Source organism: Coturnix japonica, chromosome 7, assembly GCF_054131305.1.
Source record: "Coturnix japonica strain WE chromosome 7, WE-NBRP24, whole genome shotgun sequence".
Classification (NCBI taxonomy): domain Eukaryota; kingdom Metazoa; phylum Chordata; class Aves; order Galliformes; family Phasianidae; genus Coturnix; species Coturnix japonica.
The window spans coordinates 425,737-442,861 of record NC_140669.1 but is presented as its reverse complement, the minus strand read 5'-3'; the positions used below and the strand labels follow the sequence as shown (position 1 = coordinate 442,861).

Genomic DNA, 17,125 nt, shown 5'->3' with positions numbered 1-17,125 from the left:
AAGCAGTTTCCCTAATTGTTTTTGAAACCTGGAACTAAAATTGTAATAAATAATAAGCGGGCAAAACATGTCCCTGCATTAGCTTAATCCAGGCTTTCCATGGAGCCTGGGAAAAACCAGCAGAAATAGGGGCTGAACACCCAGGGTGCACGTGGTGCTGAGGGACAAAGCAAATGCTGTTCTGTTGCTGCAGACCTCAGCACAGCCCACAGTTTTCTGTACTTTTTCTCCTTTTTCCTTTTCTCCTCTTTTATTTTTATATTATTTTTTCTGATTTCTTATACAAAGATGCAATGCAGGAAGCAGCTGACTTGTTACTGTGAATTGACTGAAGCTTAGCAGGCCATCCCACATACAGTATCACCTCTACTTAACCACAGCTTATAACAGTGCAAATTGACAAACTGTGCTTTACTACAACACCATTATATACCTCTATTTATGTAGAATAATGAATAAACATAAAATGGTTCTCCGAAAGAAGTTCTACAGAACAATTTGTGATTTTCTGTTTGCTTATTATGGAAAACAAACCAAACCCACGTTCCCTTTGACATCAGTCTTTAAATATCATCGCTCAGTGTCATCAAAGAAAAGAAAAATGTCTCGTATTTCTCTGCTTATACTACAGCAATTCATAGAAATTACCTATCTTGCATTATAGCTGTTGCCAAAAATGAGGAGAAAAATAATCTAGTTAAATCCAAAAAGAAATCCAGCAGCTGCTCTTCACCCTTAGCCAAAACAAACAAACTAAAATCTAACTGAATCTAACCCAGAAGTTCCAGAGGGAAGACAAAGAATAAAATCAAAGGCAATAATATTCTCTTCCCCCATAAACTCCAACCTTATTTATCGCCCCAGGCCTGTGTCACAATAGCAGCTGGAGAGTTGATAGGATACACCATCTTCCCCTGAAGATAGGAAAGAGAAAGATTTCTTATAGTCCATGAAGGAACCAAAGTACCTGTGACCTAAGTAGGCTCCTCATTAGTTCACATCTAACTTTACTGCACCTTCCCCACAAATAGCTACTGGTGGTTTTTGCCATCTCTACAGGATATTTTTTTCCAGCCTTGGCAGAGCACAGGATGTTTATTTTCATCATTTAAAAAAATCTCAGTGAGGTAATAAATCAAATAATAATAATAAGCCAACACCCTAAGAAGACTCAGAGAAATTCCAGGAAGAAATCTGGCAGCCATAGGAGGACATGAGCTGTTCAAAAGAAATACAAACATTTAAATAATGTATCTTGCTAGAAATTGGGCTTTGTGAAAAATCCCATTGATTTCTCTTAAGTCATTTTATTAAAAGGTCTATTAATGCTTGGCTTGCACTTTGTGGCTATGAGAGATGTTGGAATGAAGAGCTATCAAAGGTGCCTATCAAAGTTGTTTCTTTTTTTTCTTTTTTTTTTCCATTTAACTTTTCCTAACTATTAAGCTGCTCATTTTGTGGAGACAATCATTAGTGTCTTTAATGTGAAACAAAGCTTCTGGATAAGAGCAGCTTGCTGAAGATCAATATGAGAGATATCATTTCAGTTACAGCTTTAATAACTGTAACAATAGGGAGCCTGGCATCGCTGGCTTTATGCATTAATGTAATTTAGAATCTACCAGGTACAAATCTTATCAAGCATTAGCAGCAACCGCACTGGGATTTTCTAGGTAAGGAAACTGTGAGATAAATGGGAAGTATTTTAAAGGTAAATTTTCATGTTATTTAGCTCATCTGCTGTAAAACTTTAAAAAAGAAATGATATGAAGAAAAAATAAAAACAAATAAGATGCTAGGATTAGGATGGCATGTTTTCACTAACTTACACTTCTCAGGCATGCAATGTGCTCAGGATAGACTGGGCTGTCTCTCTTGTTTAGATCATCACAAGTCTCATATGGCACACAAGATGGAAGGGTTAGGAGTTTTAGCCAAATTAAATGTAATTAAATATTTTCTGCTAATCTCCATACACGGATACCGTCAACTACCTGAATACGCTTTGCATGGCTTTCAGTTAAGACACAAGAGAGGTAAGGAGCTCCTTCCTACCTCACACCTCCGAGACAAGGACCAGGCTCCAACCAACAAGCCAACATAACACCAGCTCTGCAGGTGAGGAGGACAACCCTTCCTCAAGCCAAATTCACACCAAATTCACACAGCTGCAACAAATTCAGCCCCCCGCTCTACAACTCCCAGCTCCCCACTCACTCCATGCTTTTCACAGCCACTGACTCATTGCCCCAGCATTTCCCATGCTTTTGAGATGCTCACAGTGCTGCCACTTTTACTCTCCTGTAGTAGTTTGTTAATGGTCACGTTAGTTCTTTTCCAGCTCCTCACTTTCACAATGAAAAATAATTAAAAATTCCCCTGCAAAAAAAAGGAAGCCAGCACTAAAAATGTTAAAACAGCCATTTTGGATCTCCTTTGCAAAGTTATTCTTGAAACCTGATGCGACCGATTGGCAGTTCTTTAAACAATTTGTTTTAACTCGTGTCCAAATGTCTTCAGGTTTTAGTGCTTACAGGTGGCCACTTCAGATTTACACTTTAATTTTGTGAAAGATCTAGACTGGGAACACTGAATTTTCAGTTTATCCTTTGCTGATAAAAAATGGAAAGCTCAAAGTTGAAGTAGCCAACTACAGAAAAAGAGTTGGCACCTGGCACTTTAATTTTTAAACACTGGGGTTTTTGTTTGTTTGATTTTTTGTAATGAGATTATAAAACAAGAGTCTGACTTCAAATTCACTATCAAGAAGAGTGAGCTCTTAAGGATAACAGAACTGCTGATGTAAAGCTCAGTTGGTCCAAACCCCAGGTCTGCTCCAAATAAACAAACAAAAGTTTGGATGCTTGTCTAGGTTTTCTACCTGCCTCGGGGCTATGAATGTCATGAGAACAGATTCGCTCATCACAGCTGCACTGCTTCCATTTCTGGCCATGGCAGAAATATGCAGGGAAACAATCTTTCTTGCAGAGCTCTGGGAGGCAAAAGGAAAGGAAAACGCTATGGAGTATTTCACAGCCCTTCAAATTTGATTCCAAAACTGGAGGAAGATGCAGACATTAGAAAGGATAGAATGTTTTTGCTGGTTTTGTTTGTCAGCTGTACTTCCAAATGCAAGTTTTTACTGCAACTTTCTGACTGTGTTGCATCTTAGGTAGACAACAGCTGAGGGAAGAAGAAAGATATTACCATGTCTGAAGTGTGGCCATACTCAGTAGTCTGTTATTAGTCTTCGAAATACTAAGAAAAAAATAATAATAATAACTTCTTAAAGGCAAATACTCTTCATTTTTTCTTTTGTGGGGTAGAGCCTTAGGTTCTTTGAGGGGCAAGGCTTGGATTCCGCTTTTACCATGGATGTGAAATTGCTGTGCATGTATACACAGGCAACCATGCACAAAAAAACCACAGATGAGCAGCACCTGCTTCCATTAACGATGCAAACCTCACCAAACAAGAAATCAAAAAGAAAAGAAAATATTGCCACGTTAACATGGCTGGATCAGATCCTACAGTTATTTTTCCTGCAAAAGAATCACTGGCTTCAAAGGAGATTTTATCTGATTTAGGGCAGGAGAATGCTGCTGTCAACTGTCTAAGAATAGGCACGCTGCCTAACAAGGACACTCTGCTGTCTGTTTAAAAATCTCTGTGTATTAAACAACATTTAGTGTTCGCGTCCCTATATTGTGCACTAATGCGTGTATTTAGGGCGTGCACAAAATAACTTGATCCCCATTTCATCGCATCAGTAGTGCAATAATTTCAGCGCAATAATAATAAAAACACAAAAAAACCTGCTTCTTTACCTCTCCTGTCATGTTGTATTGGGTCACGTTGTGTCACATGATGTGATGTAATGTAACTCAATGCAAGGAGACACATGTCCCTTCTCATTGGAAATTTAAAGAAATGGAGCTTACTTTTCCCCTGTGGGAAACTATGCAGGTCAGGTGCCCAAGACTAGCTATGGGAAGTTTGATATCATCTCAGTTTCAGTACCTACATATTTCAGATCTGATGGCATTTTGAAAGGAAGCGTGTTAGATGCCACAATGGAGCTGTAATACAGTACTTAATAAAGATAAAATAAAGAGAAACATAATTCCACAGCTTATGTTCCTTGTCATGGTGTCCATTGACACATATTACCAGAGAGACTCTTTTAAATGATATTTTAACCGTGCTTTTTGAAATACATGTTATTAAACGAGAAAAGCCTGAGAGAAATCTTACGCAGCTAAAAAGCGCATGAGTGTAGAATCAAGGGAAAAGAACTGATTAAAGAAGGAACCAAAACGAGATTTTTTTTTAGTTTTTTTAAATGAAAAAATAGTGAAATAGTTAAGCACAGTAAGTATAGATCAGGAAAATGTACAGGGCCTGGGGCCAAGTTCCCCTCTCAGTTACACTAGCAATAATTGTGGAATAATTCTGTTCCAATTAATAGAGTTAATATGTTGAGAATAGAATTGTCTAAGTAATGAGCGTGATTGAAATGTAACAGTCAACCCAGCTCTGAGGCAGGCTTTGGAATGCGTACAAAGCAGAGAAGCATCATCCTCCATCCTGTAGAGAATCAATCCTCAGTCCAGGTAGAGAAACAGAGGAAATAACTAAAACTTTTTACAGGCCAACATCTGTATTGGGATTAGGAGAAACATGACTAAGTTCCTTCTCCACTTGGTTGTAAAGCATAAATACAGGAGAACACTGTCATGGAAGCCAAGCACAATATTAAGGAAATAGTGTTTATTCTCTAATGCTGGGGCATACTGTTATTTCAGACCTGTAGCAACGAGATATAGATTTGATAGAACCACCTAGCTTGAGATCTTTAAATCCAAGCATCAACTTGACCTACAGAGTCTCATCACCAAATCACACCCTTGGTGCCATGTCCACTTATCTCATAAATCCCTCCAGGGTGGGGACTTGACCACTACCATAAGCAACCACTTCCAATGCCTGACCAACCTCTGCTAGAAGAAATCCTTGCTGATATCCAACCTAAACCTCCCTTGGAACAAACTGAGATCATTTCTTTGCATCCTATCTCGTCACCTAAGAAAAGGGACTAACCGCCAACGTTAGTTTTCCTACTAAAAACAAAAACACAAAGATGTAAGGAACTGACTATGAAATGGTAAGATGGTGCAAAAGTTTTCAAATACAAGCGTTTAATACAAACTCATAAACATCCTCTGGCTTTGAACAAGCTCAGACATAAAGGAGAAAACAGAAACTGGAAAACCAGTTTACTCTCTGAGTGTCTTGGAAAAAAAGGATTTACTGAAGGACAAATAACACAGTGTTTTCCTTTTCTAAAGAAACTCAATAAGACAATCCAACCTGGTAGCAGTAGACTGAACCCAAGAACACTGGAACAACCACATTGAGTGAAAGCTCCATGTTTTGGGGAATCAGCAGATAGGCAGAGGAACAAGGACAGTTTTCCATTGCATTTTCAGCAAGTACATGTGCCGTGGGGATGCCAAATGAGGGTGGGAACTGCTGTAAGCAATCTTACAGGGTCCATATGGGGTCCTGCCTTGAGCACTTGTATCTATGGGGACACCCCAAGAGCAAGATCTTTGAGTCTCTGGAGCCGCTTAAGACAAAAAGGGATGGAAAGAGGCAAGCACAGAATAAGGAAGATACAAAACAGAAGAAGTAAAGAAATGTTCTTTTATATGGTAAATGAAATATTTTAACTACTGACATTTTATCCCCCTCAGGATATGAATTATAAGAAGAGAAATGTCACAGCTGAGAAAAAAAAGGAAAAGAAAAAAAAGGGGGGGGGGGCAGGGGGGAAGAAAAAAACAAACCCTCTGCTTTTTTAGTCTTTTTTTAGTTTATGCTATCAGCTTTAAAGTGTGTATGTATATATTTACATCATAACCTTTATGAAACTCAAAGAGGCCTGTAGGCTTTGAAGATCCTGTCAAACATCCCCCAAACTGCAGACAACTATATTAATGACAATAGAAGCATTTATCCTTACTCCAAATCCCAGGAAAATAAATGGGGAAGCATTAGCAGAGAGGATGCAAAACTTACAAGCAATGCATTACTTTAGGAAGATCTTTCGTTACCATTTCAGGTACTCGTGTTTTCAAGAAACAGATAATGGGAACCTCCAGATTTTGGAGCCAGTGGTGGTTTTCCCATTGGGCATCACTCTGGCTATAAATAAGTAAATAAACAAATAGGAGGGAAAAAAAGATAAGAAAGAAAAAGAAAAGAAAAAGGAAAAGAATGAAGAAAAAATAATATGAAAAAGAATGAAAGAAAAAAGAATGAAAGAAAAAAGAATGAAAAAGAATGACGGGGGGCGGGGGGAGGAAAAAAAAAAAGTAACAAAAAGGGGGAAAAGAAAACAAAAAGAAATAAAATCAAATAAAAACGAAAAAGAAAAGATAAAAAAGGAAAAAGAAGGAGGCCATGAAGCCATTTGGACCAGACTCGCTCCACAGCAGCAGCGCAGCGGCCGCCCCAGCCGCGATCTCCGGTGCTGCTCTGCCCCCTGGTGCTGCTGCAGCTGCAGAGCAGCCGCTGTCGGGCTGCACACCCCGCTGTCACTTCTCACTTTTCCGGCAAGTTCAAGGTCAGTGCCTAGCTATTTTCAGCTCATCTCTTCTTGATCCATGCAGAGAAATGACAAGGTAACGTGATTTGGGGTCAGCTGTATTACAGGAACCGTTACATAAACGGAGAAAGTGGAAATCAATCCTAGCTGACAGTGTCTTCAGGATAATCAGCGCTCACTCCATGCCGCTGTCAGCTCTCCTGCATCAAACACCATGTTACTTCTGTCAGATCTCTTTAACAAAACCTCTTTCTCACTTTTGGCAAAGTAAATAAATATTCCACTCGGGCTTGCATTTAGCTCATTGTTTAGAGAACTTTAGCACTCTGGACTCGCTGAGTCCCCATTTCTGCAGGAACGGACGGCGTACCCTGTCACGTCCATCACTGCCTACAGAGGGTGTTGGCAAAGAGCCTGATGCAGTTCCCCCCTTCCTCATAGCTTGTGCCTGATCTCTTCCTGCAGACGACTGTCCTCCAGTTCTCCATTCCGGAGCTCAGCTCCCAAAGTGCTTACCTAACCCAGCCGCATCAGCGCTTCTCCTCTAACATCTTAGGACACCTTCCTCAATTTGTCTGATTACCATTACTTTCTCTGAACCGTCTCCTCCCGTGACCAGACATCTTCCCTACCGCAGGATTATGAACATATCATTTCACAAGATGTGCCGCGTCGCGGTGACAGCACATGGTATGTCAGTTTAGGGAAAGCACAGCTATTCCATCCCACCCACCTTGTGCTCCCATGGAACTGCCAAGCCCGCAGTGCTCCGCCGAAGAACCATTTACCATAATATTAGTTGTCAGTAAATTCAAAGACGGAACTCCTAAAGCTATAAAATGGATTAGAAGCAATTTAAAAAAGAATTAACAAACTAGAGTAAGAGTATACTGTCAACAAACAAATGCTTCATCATAGCACTGTAATTTGGAATTTTAATTACCCCTCTGCTTCTGTAACAAAACAATGTCTGAACTGGCAGCCATTTGAATCTCTCACAGGTCATTGAGCATTCTAGTTAATTACTCTATGAATAGCCTGTTTTTCTCCCCTCTGGAAACACGTTTCTAATGGCAGTCAAGGTCTGACAAATGTGTCATCTACATAATTAGCTAGGAAGCAACACAAAACATTAAACATGCTTTGTGCCGACAACTATCAAAACATTTCATTTGTTGTCAATTATTCATTACTTTGTAGGTTCTGAAGGGGTTGTTATTATGGAAATAAGTCCAGATGCTAACAAGGTTAGAGTTTTTTATTCAAATTAGTAATCAGAGGGCTAACTTTAAAAAATGTATCCCGTGCACATTCATGGCACCGTTCAATCAGTACTAAATTATAAACGAATTTAGTCAAGTTCAAGTTAAAACAGCCATGGCAGAGCGCATACACTAATTTGTAGAGTTGCATCTCTCTTTGAAGTTGTAGGATCTAAGCTGAAGTAGCAAACTTTCAGAACCTTTGGCAAGGCTAATTTGTGCTTGGTAAATAGAGTAAAGATTTTCACAGCGTGAGATAATGTAAGAGTAAAAAAAAAAAAAGAGAGAGAGAGAGAAAGAAAGAAAAAACCAGGAGGCTTTTTTGAACCCTTTTTTTCCTATCCCTGTCACTGAGCAAAAGCCGAAATCAGCATTTCCGACTCGTCTGAACTTCAGTTTGGTTTAACGAGGAAGCCAAACCAGCTACGTTCACCACTCCCTTAATGGAGCTGAAATGAGTTTATGCTCACTTTCAAGAAGAAATAGGTAATGGTCATTTCATTTTTCTGTGATCTCATTATGATGCTGTCTATCAAGCGACACAGCTGAAATGGTATAGGGAAAATGTGCGTGGACGGTAAATAAAAGGGGCAGTTTAACAATAAAATTAACTTCTTCCTTTTTAGCCCAGATTATGTTGGCTGAAGTCCTAGGATACAGAAAATACATTGTCAGAGGGTATACATAAGGAAAAAAAAATGAGGAAAAAAAAAAGCCAGAAAAACAAAAGGCTTTGTTCTGAGCTTTGCTCTGTTGTGGGGCTGAAATAATGCTTGTAGGTTAAAAAAAAAGATCCTGAAAAACGGTTAAGAGCCAAATCCCACTGCACCACTGGGGAAACTTGGTCACTGAAGTAAATGGAACCCTGAAATATCCTCCTCATGCACTCAGGCTCTGCTTTCAGCAGGATGGATGGGAAAATGAAGCCACTGAGATGGGTGAGTCGGGATGACACACAGCAGATCTCGATTCTGAAGGTACAGAACCAGGCTGAACACAGCAAGAGGACATATGGCATGTTTCATTTCTCATTCTCCTGCTTTGGGAACGAGAAGGATAATGTTGCCAAACAGATATGTGTGTTTTGTTGTTGATTTTTTTCCCCAATTGCTATTTCTCTGTTTTCTGACAATATTTACGTTCCAGAATTAACTCTGGACCTGTGATTATGGACTGCTTATAAAAGCAGATGCACATCTGATGGACTAGTTCATGATGGTGATAGAATTTGGGGAGAACAAGGCCTGGACAGTCACTGTTAGAACATAATAAGTCAATAGTTGTCCCCTACCACTCCAGCTATGGACAGCAGGAGGTTTTCTGCTCCTAGAAATATTTTGTCAAGATTTGTTTGGTTTTTTCCTCCAGAAAAAAAAGAGTAAACTGGGGGGGGGAAAAACAACCAAATCCTCAGAAACTTTCCGTAAATAAACTATATGATAAAAGAAGCTCTGATGATCTCTCAGAGATTGAAATAATCCATTTTCAGCTGACACTACCCATAGCAATGAAACGGAAAGAAGGGCTGGAGTCTGTCTTGTAATTAACATTAAACAGATAACATATTTATGAGGGAGTCAAAATATTTTGGAAGCCGATAATCCTGTAAGCCTTAGCATGGTATAAAAACAACAAATAAATGCAAAGTGTTACTGTTACACATGCCTGCCTGATCAATGGTTTTCACATATTGATCTATAAATGGAGTTGACAGTCTGTGTTGGCTGCACATTTTCCAAGCAGCTCTATTTTTGTACAAAACCAATACGGGCAATTACCTTTGTTTGAGATGCCAACTCTTATCAATTCAATGTGATTTAGTGTCATTTTAATTAAATATCAGGATCTACTTCAGGACAATCTATACAAACAAAGCCTCAAACTTGACTATAAGCTTGATTTGAAGTAAACATGTACAAGCCCCGAGATTGTGAAATATGGCTCAAAAACTCTGCTAAACAGAAGGCTTATATTTTTAGCAGTTTTATTTCTGTCTTTTTGGCTAGCCATAACTTTGGCAAGTGTGCTACAATCACAGGAGTAAGAAACAAAGGAAGATTGCTTCCCACTCCCCGATAACGTATTAGAGGGAGAAATCAACTTACCAGTTTGTTTAAACTCATCATAAAAAGCTCTAATACATTAACATTTTGGAATGCCTAAATAGGCTCTAATTCTTAATACAGGCACCAATAAAAAAAGATGTTTCATTGTTTGAAGTTGTTCTGAATGAAGCGAAATGCACTTCCCTGGGGTTTAAGAGATGAAAATAGCAAATATTCATTTGCGTTGCTGGTTCAGACACTAACATTAAGCACAGAAAGAGCTGCTGCTTACCACAGTGTGTGTCCAGCTTCGTGATTTATGCTCTTTTAAACTCTATGTTAATATCCATTTCAACCTTTGCACAATGCTCAAGCATTTCCATAGCAAATAAATAACAAAAATCCCCAAGAATCCACATTTCACTTTTGCATGAGTTAGCTCCTGCCTCCCCCATTTGCATCTTTACTACCACAAAACGCACAAGTGCATATGGCCCCGCTGATGTATGATGCATATCCTTCTTTGTCACACTGCCGAAAATAATCTGTCCACCTTCAGAAGTATAGCCCCAGGTGTGCTTAGGAGTATCACAGCCAGCACTGTGGAATACAACAAATCCCTTTGAGAAAACTATATATTTTCTTCTCCATAAATCACCAGCCATCCTTCTCAATTTGCCTCTGTTTGTTGTTTGTGGGTTTGTTTTTTCTTGCCCTTTATGCCCAGAGCATTGATTTTATTTATTTTCAAGAGCATTTTATAAATATATAGTTCTGCTGATTGTTCACAATGTGCCAAATGCTGATTGCCTTAATCCACTGGAGTCAGTGTGTTTTGCATAAGTTAGGTAAAGAGGATTTGACCCATTTATTAATAGAATTATAGTAGGCACATGCCGAATATGGGCAAAGACAGAGTAACATGGAGTCCCTTATTCAGCTCTTATTTCAGAGGAAATAAAGATCTCTCCAATAGGAAAAAATACGCAGCTGACATAAAACCAAACGGAAGCAATGATCAGCGGATACTTTATAATGATCTGATCAGAGGGAAGCTCTTCAAAATTGAAGATTTCCAAACAGAAAATCGAGATAGATCCTATTTTTTCCCTTCTAGCACAGAATAATTGGCTTAGCCTGGCACATGAGTAATACGCATCTTTCAGCAGGGGTCTGCATGCTTCCAAATGCTCAAGTGGGGTTTGTGAGTGTACCAAGAAAGTATGTCATGAATTTTTAAAGAGGATTACTGAATTTGAATGTACCTGCGTGTGTATGTATGTGTGTATAAGCTGAGCCCTGCTCTTTCCAGACTCCTGGATGCCAGGGACTGCTCCCCCCATTGAATCTTTCTCCTCCCTCTGAATCTTTCTCAAGTCGCATACACAGATCCAGATCTGCTGGCGTGCGGTTGACACACGCAATTGAAATTTCAGTGGTCTTTTAACTCAACTTGCACTGCATATTATGCAAGTATTAACATTGAGATCCTTAGGCATTTTGCTTTTGGTTGGGGTGTCACCAAACAACTACAAGGGGTTACAGAAGCAAAGATGCCCAAATAGTTTCGGTCTGTCAATATCTAGTCAGAAAATTCGGTGTGGCAAGAAGAGATGAAAAGAATTGAAATAGAATGGGAATTAGTAGCATGGCAAGCATTCAGTCTATTATATCAGAGCCAAGATTGCTGGGTAAAATGTCATATACATAGTAAAGCTCTGCTTTTAGATAATTAGCTACTAAACAAATGCGGCACAAAGCAACTTTTCAGCTCTCGGCCAATGAACAGATATTGTACCTGCCACAGTTTTTGGGACGCGCTGGGAAATATTTATGTCTCATTTAACTTTTTAGAGCCCTTGCTCTGTAACAGTCCTGCACACTATCCCCAAAACTAAAGTTATGTAACAAGGTAATATCAACAATGAGAAACTGCATGATAAAATCCTGCCCAAAAGTGAAAAATGCTAATTTTGTCTCATTTAGCAGCTGGATACAGAAATGCTCATTAGTTTTAAGAGGGTTAATCCTTTTAACTTTTGCATATTGATATGCCAATTATGCCTAATTGTACAAGAGGCATCAGTCAAGGTAATAGTGCATAAACACATGAAAGTTATTAAGTACATCCCAACATGTAATAAAGTAGGTGTTAATTGGTAGCTGAGTTCTGCAGGCTATTGAGGTGGATAATTCATTGAGAGATGGATCACTTGTAATTTCTCTACATAATTCCTTTTGCAGTCTCATGCTGTGATGTTTTCATGCTTGTCAAAAACAACTGCAGCCTAGTGCCTTTTGTTAAACACAGCCAATAAAATATGTTAGGCATCATTAAATATACTTAACTTTTAAACTTCTTCAAAGGTACAGTTCTTCCCGATAATACATTACAGTATTCCCAGTAAATTACTATAAGCATCATCTCAGGTCTGTACTGGTGGAACATTTTGTTTTGAATAAAATGGAAGAAACATGTGCAACGTGTTGTGGGAAATAGTAGGAATTGTTCAAACTGATCAGAAATGATACATATAAAGAGAGTGTTTTTTTATTACTTTGCAGAAATATGTGAAGTCCCCGAAATAGGTTCAGTTATAGCAGAGAAACTCAGGAACAACAAACATATTTCTAACAAATTTTGAATTTTGAGCTTGAATTTAGGGCAGAAAATTCAGCTGCCAGAACTGACTTTCCACACTTAGTAACTTCTTTAGAAAAAGGATTATTTCATTGGAATGAAATATACGAACTAAACAAAGATTAATAGCTTACGTGGTTGTGAAAAGTGACTGAGACTTGGGACTCTGTCCCCAGCCAGCAGAGTTTTCTCCCTCATTTGCATTCACCGAAAACAAAATGGATCTGGAGTCCAAAAAGTGGCTAACACTGCATAAATAATTTTGTAACATTACATGGCCTCAGCTGCAAGTTGCCACTATTACGGAAGAAAATTAACCAGGGGAGACTCATACCAATCAGTTTGTTTAGTAGCTCAGGAGGAGTACAGGGGCAGGGACACAACTGGCGGAACAGTTCATTGCTAACTACTTAATCTCAGAAAAAAAAAGAAAAAAAAAAGAAAAAAAAAAGGAAAAAAAAAGAAAAAAAAATGCTGCTGACTATTAAAATATTAAAGTTTCTCCAGTGCTTGATTTTTCAATTTGATTTTTTTCTTTCTTTCTTTCTTTTGTCTGGTTTTCACCTGTTTAGAAGTTGCACCATATCTCTGATACTGTAAGTATTATCCCCTACGGCAGCTGTATTTAAGTACTGTAACACTCGAGAGTTCAAATGTGATTATTCTGGCCACCTAAGCCAAATTCTGTGTTTCAGCAAAGGAAAACTGTTCTTCCAGTGCTTCGCCATGCTGTAAAAAATGTAAACGTGCCATTATATTCTGTGTAAAGGACTATAATGAAGCTGATGTCTTAACCACACCCAACACAACTCCAACTTTTAAAAACTTGGGAAACATGAAATATGAGAAGCATTTTACTTACAGGCTCAAGGACTTTCACATTCTCAGACAGAATCATAGATTTGCTTTGGCTTAGTCTGTCATGGTGACTGTTGGCATTTTTGATCCTCATTTGAACAGCTCCTGTACTGTGGGAAGGATTTGGCTTTTCAGAGGCCATGTCAGAAGTTGTAGACCTTTCCATGGCTACTGGGTTGACCTGAAGAACGCAAAATGAGAGCATTAATCAAGAGATCCTTCATTCAAAAAAGAATCTGTGCTGCTTATCTGTTGTCACTGTAATCAAGAGAAGTTATTTTGCTGGCAACTTCTTGATCATCTTTGAACACTGGGATAACTATCAGCTGTGTCAGTCTGCAGTTCTATTATTGTCCTTATCATTCACCCATTCAACTGCCCTGGAAGACTTGGTTTATGTAAAAGATTATCCTTATCTCAAAAGCCATTCTCCTGCATGGTGTAATCTCCCTGCAAGCCTCTCTCACGTCCAGCTGGCAGCCACTACACTTTGTCTTTGGCCTTGCTCAACACCACAGATTTTAAACCTTTCAAGGGAAAATGACATGTTTTGAAGCCAATTAACATATCTTACCTCCACAGTTTGATACATACACATTACAAGTACACTAAAGAATCACATTACAACCATCACTGCTAGCATCCTAAACTCAGGTCCAAAGAAACAAAACAAAAACCCAGACACTTCATTTTTAACCATTTTAATAGCATCATGGACGAGATTTTTGATTCTGTTCTCAGCTATTACATTTTGAAGTGAGGAGACGGTTGGGCATATTACTTCTCATGCTTCAAGAGCAACAGTTGGCAAGCAAGGTCTCCCAACCTCTGAAAATGAAACTCCCTGATTTCACAAAAGTCTATTTCTAAGAAGGCTTTAGAGCAAAGGAAGATAAGGTGATAAGGTACTAGTGTTCATGGGGAGTGCTACAGCATGTCCTACTACAGTTTGGACAAGATTATGGGACATTGTGGTGGTAGGAAGACACAGATCTCATACCTTTATCCTCTCCTGGCCCCAGTAAATCATTTTCTTCCAGAAAACGTCCTTCAGCCACAGATGTGGAAGAAAACAATGAGATGTCAAAGTATGGGAGAATGGCTGAGGATGAGAGGGACTTATGGAGGTCATCTGGTCCAACCTCTTGTTCAAGCCCAGATGCCCTTCAAATATTTCCAAAGTGATTTAAACTCATACAAGCTGAAGATACGGAAGCATAAAGAAACACAGCACTCTTGAATGGAGAAACAAGATGATAGTGCTTCAATATTAGGCATTACTTACCTAATGTTAAGTGCCACGATAAAAATACTAACTTCCAGGCAAACAGCAAAGCTCATGCTCTTTATTTCCTTCACTGAATTATTTATACTAGAATCCCTACAGAAGTCGAACCATGGAAGGAGAGGAGAAATTATTGCTAAAGCTTTTACCTGCTACTCAGTTGTATTCAGCTCTATTTCTGCTGCAGTGCTGATATTGGGACAACCTATTTATGTGAAACTTGGAGAGTCAAACCGTTTTGTATTTCATGTTGGTGTCAAAGCAAAATCACTTCCCAACAGATTTTCAGAAGGCTCCAGGCTGGAGAGCTGATCAGACCTGAGAGACTAGAGCAGAGCTGGCTGTGTCCCCGCTCCAATGCTTGGCTCAAACACATCCCTCAGATTTGCTTCTGAAATTCTCCACCTGTAAAACTCTGACATATCTCCTCTTGGGAGCGTTATGGGTTGTAATTAAGTATTCTCTGCCTGATGTTTTCAGTACATGAAAACATTAAAAAGTAAATAAATTAGTACTATGAGAAGCTCGTACCCTGGATCTTAAGTAGGAGCACCATCAGTAAACTCCAAGTCTGCAAAGACCTCTTGATTTTGATCTTACTGAACCCCAGCTTATGTTTCTCTGAAACTGAAACCAATTCATACACATTTTGTTGTAATGTGAAACAATAAAATTACAAGACACAACAACAGAAAACAACACCCACCAAACTCTCAGCATTTCTCTAAGATTTTTCAATTTCAGCATTTTTCTAAGATTTCAAAATCTCTAAGATTTTCCTTGTCTGCCTGTAGAGCACAGTGAGATTACGCGGAATCTGAAATGCAAGGTACAAAGCTGCTGCCTTGGGATTTCCAGGTAGAATCCCTTTGCTGCCCAGCGTTACCAGCTCTGTGAGCCAGTAGATGGCACCCTCAATATGAGCTCTGCAAATGCTCTTGCAGGAAGAATTTTGTAGTAATCACAATCTGTTCTCTTTTTTTTTATTATTATTATTTCCAGAAAATTACAGAGAGGGAGACGGTCAGGAAACATACAGAACATTAACAGAAAGGAGAGGAAGTATCCTATCTGACGCTTTTACGATCTGATGCTTCCAAACAGTTATTAGCATGGCTGGGGCCAAGCTCAGGCTGGTTCTGCAGGGGAATTTGTTTCCCTTACTTTGGAAGACAGAGCTGCCAAGCCCTGTGCAACTGCTTATGAGGCACTTCATGTTCATTATATAATTAGCTAATTTGCCTTTTGGCAAACAGTTAGCATCTGGATATAAATTTTAGTTTTGAAACCTCCTACGGTTGATTTGTTGGATACAGGCATTGAACCAAGGCAGACGTGGGTTTTTTCCCCTCCTTTTGTTTATATGGGTTTCCGGAGCAAAGGGGCAGCAGGATTTTATGGGATTCACCTCAGAGAAAAGGAACAGGAGAGCACACTGAAAACCCTCTTAGAAGTACATCTTCAGAGGCAGTGTCAAAGAAGCACAGATAAGGGAGGCGAAAAGTCAGGAGGAAGTACAGGTATAAAAAAAGGCCCTAACATGAGGTTGAATGGATGATACAGGAGGAGAAAAGTAAGAAAGGACAGCTTTAATTTCTGGAAAAAGAGGAGATCAGATTAGTTGTGTAGAAAGGAGAATCACATAGGCTAAGGGACAAATCACCTTTGTGTCTGGAAGAGCAAAACCAAGTCAGTCGTACATAAATCACCTCTTTTGGAGATTGCCTTGGGAGTTCAAATCTTTCAGCAGAGGAAGGGGCTGTACTGGCCATGAGATCAGCAGTCTCAGTGGGTCAGCACTTGGGGTTGCTCCTCCTGGGAATTAGTCCTCTTGTTTGAGATGCTTGGTAGTACATAACACAGCACCTGCACGGTGAATTGGGCTGAAATGGAGCCAGAGCTCAAACACCAACTTAAGGTGTCACATGGCCACCAAATGGGCAAGGGACATTTTACTGATCTGGCAAGTCAGTGGGTAATATACTATAGCCCTGATTTCACCTCTACACACACGGCGTGGAAGCAATAAGCACTGCAGAGGTGAGCAATGGAAAGGTTACAGCACATGCAAATCTGCACGCACTGTAAAGCCATGCCATTTCTGAGAAATACTGAAGACTTGCAGAGAACAGATCTCTGGCTTCCTCACTTACTGCTAAGTCTTGATAAAACAATTTTTAGAAACATTTTCCATAGTATTTCTTTCAAAAGCACTGTTTTCACAAAATCCTGTTTGATAGCAGTCAAAATACCTCTATCACTTCAAATATTCCTTTGATGGAGAAAACTTATTTTCTGTCTCCATTACCTTTATAATCACTGTTTCCGAGATGATAAAGGAAGCAAACTAACATTGTTAACTTCTCAACTAAAGAAAAATCCTTAATGTTCCCAGCTTATAGCTTTCTGCAGAAATTACAGGAG

General features: G+C 39.2%; 1 protein-coding gene across 3 annotated transcripts in view; it reads right to left on the bottom strand.

The window, feature by feature from the left end:
* The window catches only part of ARHGAP15 (Rho GTPase activating protein 15), a 341,387-nt gene that overhangs the window by 280,309 nt on the left and 43,953 nt on the right, over nucleotides 1-17,125 (bottom strand). For 2 of the 3 annotated variants that reach the window (XM_085552046.1, XM_085552045.1), the window contains exon 11: nucleotides 13,421-13,597. In XM_085552046.1, coding sequence (XP_085408172.1) covers nucleotides 13,421-13,582 — 162 coding nt within the window. In that variant the 5' untranslated portion in view covers nucleotides 13,583-13,597. Of the gene's footprint in view, nucleotides 1-13,420; nucleotides 14,953-17,125 lie in introns of those variants that run through there. The other variant, XM_085552044.1, reaches the window with a different exon arrangement.